This window comes from Salvelinus sp. IW2-2015, unplaced genomic scaffold (genome assembly GCF_002910315.2).
Source record: "Salvelinus sp. IW2-2015 unplaced genomic scaffold, ASM291031v2 Un_scaffold11643, whole genome shotgun sequence".
Classification (NCBI taxonomy): domain Eukaryota; kingdom Metazoa; phylum Chordata; class Actinopteri; order Salmoniformes; family Salmonidae; genus Salvelinus; species Salvelinus sp. IW2-2015.
Genome location: NW_019952900.1, coordinates 1 through 3,070, shown reverse-complemented (window position 1 = coordinate 3,070; position 3,070 = coordinate 1). Strand labels below are relative to the sequence as shown.

The following is a 3,070-nucleotide window of genomic DNA, read 5'->3' as shown; positions in this document are numbered from 1 at the left end:
GAAATGCTTGTTTTTTGTTTCCCGTTGCAAAAATGTTTTTCCTACGGTGTACCCAAATGAATACAACCCTGATGTCTTGTCTTTTAGGAAGCTGAGCTCCTCATCGCCAAGAAGATCCACCCTCAGATCATCATCTCTGGCTGGAGGAAGGCCACCCAGGCAGCCCGCCAGGCTCTGAAGGAGGCTGCTGTGGACCATGGGTAGGCCTTCAATGATGRCGCATTTYTAGAATATAATGTCAGGTTTAACCACGCGGTCTGTTATCACACAACGGAACTCAGCTAATGTCATGAGATGTTATAAGGTTTTAATAAGCTCTTACATAGATGAGTAATCACCCATCCAAAACCATAAGGACTTCACACATCACATTGCTAAGCTGTGAAAAATACCATCCTTCCCTCCTCCTGTTTATTCTCCCCCTCCTCCTCCTCAGTGACGACCAGGTGAAGTTCCATGAGGACCTTCTGAACATCTCCCGCACCACCCTGTCTTCCAAGCTGCTGACCCACCACAAGGACCACTTCGCCAAGCTGGCCGTGGAGGCCGTGCTCCGACTGAAGAGCTCCGGTAACCTGGAAGCCATCCACGTCATCAAGAAGCTCGGAGGCAGCCTCATCGACTCCTACCTGGACGAAGGTGAGACCGCTGGGAGGCTGATGCATATTCTACCTCTGACAGAAAACGACAGTTGGTCTCATCTGGGTCATATTCATTAGGGTACCAAACGGAATTAAAACTGACTGAAACAGGGAGGGATTACCTGAAGATGACCAATGAGAAACGCAGGCTGGGGGTTTTCACGTTGCTAAACCTTTGCTACGGTGTGACCTAATGAATAGGTCTAAAGATCTCTAGTCTGACCCAGAGCTGTGTATATGTTCTCTTGGAGGATTGAGAAGGTGTAGCAGCTTCATACGGTGCTGTTATAACTGGTTAATAACCTCCTAAATTAAAATCGGGTAGATGCAGCAAACTGGCTATATGAGACGTTCATTACAGCTAATGTTGCGTCTATGCACAAAACTAGTGTACTGTGTGTAATATATATATGTGTGTGAACGTTTAATAATAAACAACCTACTCTTAGTTAGAGGACAGATTGTTCAACCATCTACTCTGTGTTGTGTTTAATGCAGCTTCGTGTGTTGGTTGTCTTGGTAGGTTTTCTGCTGGACAAGAGGATTGGTGTGAACCAGCCCAAGAGGCTGGAGAACGTCAACATCCTCATCTCCAACACGGGCATGGACACCGATAAGATCAAGGTTATACCTTTTTTTATACGCTCGTACGCTTACAGACGATCAATTCTTTACCCATTCAGGAAGTAAACTGTAACTCCAGTTCCAATTTTCCTCTTTGAAAAACAACAAGGAACTTTCTTTTTTTTGAAATTCCAGCTGACTGAATCAGAATTAAATCCATCCCTGATACTCTTCCCTACTATCTCCTAGTGGCCTCTTAAGACGTGTTGTAAAAACGGCTGGAAATTCCCTTCATGTTTCTAACCAACCAACTGTGTAATCTCGTGTCAGATCTTTGGCTCCAGAGTGCGTGTGGACTCCACGGCCAAGGTGGCTGAGATCGAGATGGCTGAGAAAGAGAAGATGAAGGAGAAAGTGGAGCGGATCCTCAAGCACGGAATCAACTGTTTCATCAACAGGTACACACACACACACACACACACACACACACATACTAAGTAGAAGTCACCTATTCATCAAGGTTTTTCCAGCGTTGTGTGTGTGTGACTGATTTTAGTAATTTAGTAATCAATAATGATTGATCACCAGACAGCTGATCTACAACTACCCAGAGCAGCTGTTTGCTGCAGCAGGCGTCATGGCCATCGAACACGCCGACTTCTCTGGAGTGGAGCGCCTGGCTCTCGTCACGGGAGGAGAGATCACGTCGACCTTCGACCACCCCGAGCTGGTGAAGTTGGGCCACTGCAAGCTGATCGAGGAGGTGATGATCGGCGAGGACACTCTGATCCACTTCTCAGGAGTGGCCCTGGGTCAGTGTTGATACAACAGCAGACTGATGTAGTAATGGGTTTATACCTCTTGACTTTTATAGCAGGATAATGGCTTGATGGTCAGAATTTTGTCTTCCTCGTATTTTCTCTGATTGTAAGTCCTGACCCTCTTTGCCTCTGTGTTTTTGTGTTCCCGCTCCCAGGTGAGGCGTGTACCGTGGTGCTGCGGGGAGCCACGCAGCAGATCCTGGACGAGGCTGAGAGGTCTCTCCACGATGCCCTGTGTGTCCTGGCTCAGACCGTCAAGGAGACGCGTACTGTCTACGGAGGAGGTGAGGTCTATACACACACAAACACACACACACACACACACACACACACTGCCCAGCCACATGGATACTGTGGGGAAATAACAGGCTGCAACCAGTTCAACCCAGCCCCCCCCTACTGTCTGAACCCACTGTGAGAATCACCATGCTGCTGTCCCTCCAGGCTGCTCTGAGATGCTGATGGCCAAGGTGGTGACAGACCTGGCCCTCAGGACGCCGGGCAAAGAGGCCGTGGCCATGGAGTCCTTCGCCAAAGCTCTCCGGATGCTGCCCACCATCATCGCAGACAACGCCGGTTACGACAGTGCCGATCTGGTGGCCCAGCTGAGAGCTGCTCATCAGGAGGGGAAGACCACCATGGGTCTGAGTGAGTACCGTCTCAATACACCTCCACTCTCCTAGATGTTTCAAACCTAGCTTTGGCATGTGCCTCGTTCTCCTTCCTTTGACCTGTGACCTTTTTTTTGTTTTTCTTCTTCGAATCGTTTTATTTGAACGGGGCCAGATGAATTAAAACAGATTGAATACGTGAATCCGACGCATCGCATCACACTTAGGCTAATGTCTGTCCGTCTTCCCGGGTCCCTCAGATATGAACCAGGGCACCATCGGTGACATGTCAGAGATGGGGGTGACAGAGAGCTTCCAGGTCAAGAGACAGGTTCTGCTGTCTGCTGCGGAGGCTGCAGAGATGATCCTCCGCGTCGACAACATCATCAAGGCTGCGCCCAGGTGAGGACCAGCACCTGACACACACACACAC

The 3,070-nt window shown here is 49.1% G+C and overlaps 1 protein-coding gene and 1 non-coding gene across 2 annotated transcripts; both read left to right on the top strand.

Annotated features, from left to right (window-relative positions):
* Window positions 1–87: 87 nt before the first annotated feature.
* On the top strand, window positions 88–3,064 carry LOC112080090 (T-complex protein 1 subunit beta-like; the record flags this gene model as incomplete). Its single annotated transcript, XM_024145866.1, has 8 exons — window positions 88–200; window positions 437–639; window positions 1,165–1,265; window positions 1,536–1,663; window positions 1,794–2,017; window positions 2,182–2,310; window positions 2,471–2,674; window positions 2,898–3,064. Coding segments are annotated over 8 exons (1,248 nt in total), but the record flags the coding sequence as incomplete, so codon positions are not given.
* LOC112080091 (small nucleolar RNA SNORA47) lies at window positions 888–1,029 on the top strand. Its single transcript, XR_002896115.1, has one exon. It is a non-coding gene; the product is annotated as a small nucleolar RNA SNORA47 (small nucleolar RNA).
* Window positions 3,065–3,070: the final 6 nt, after the last annotated feature.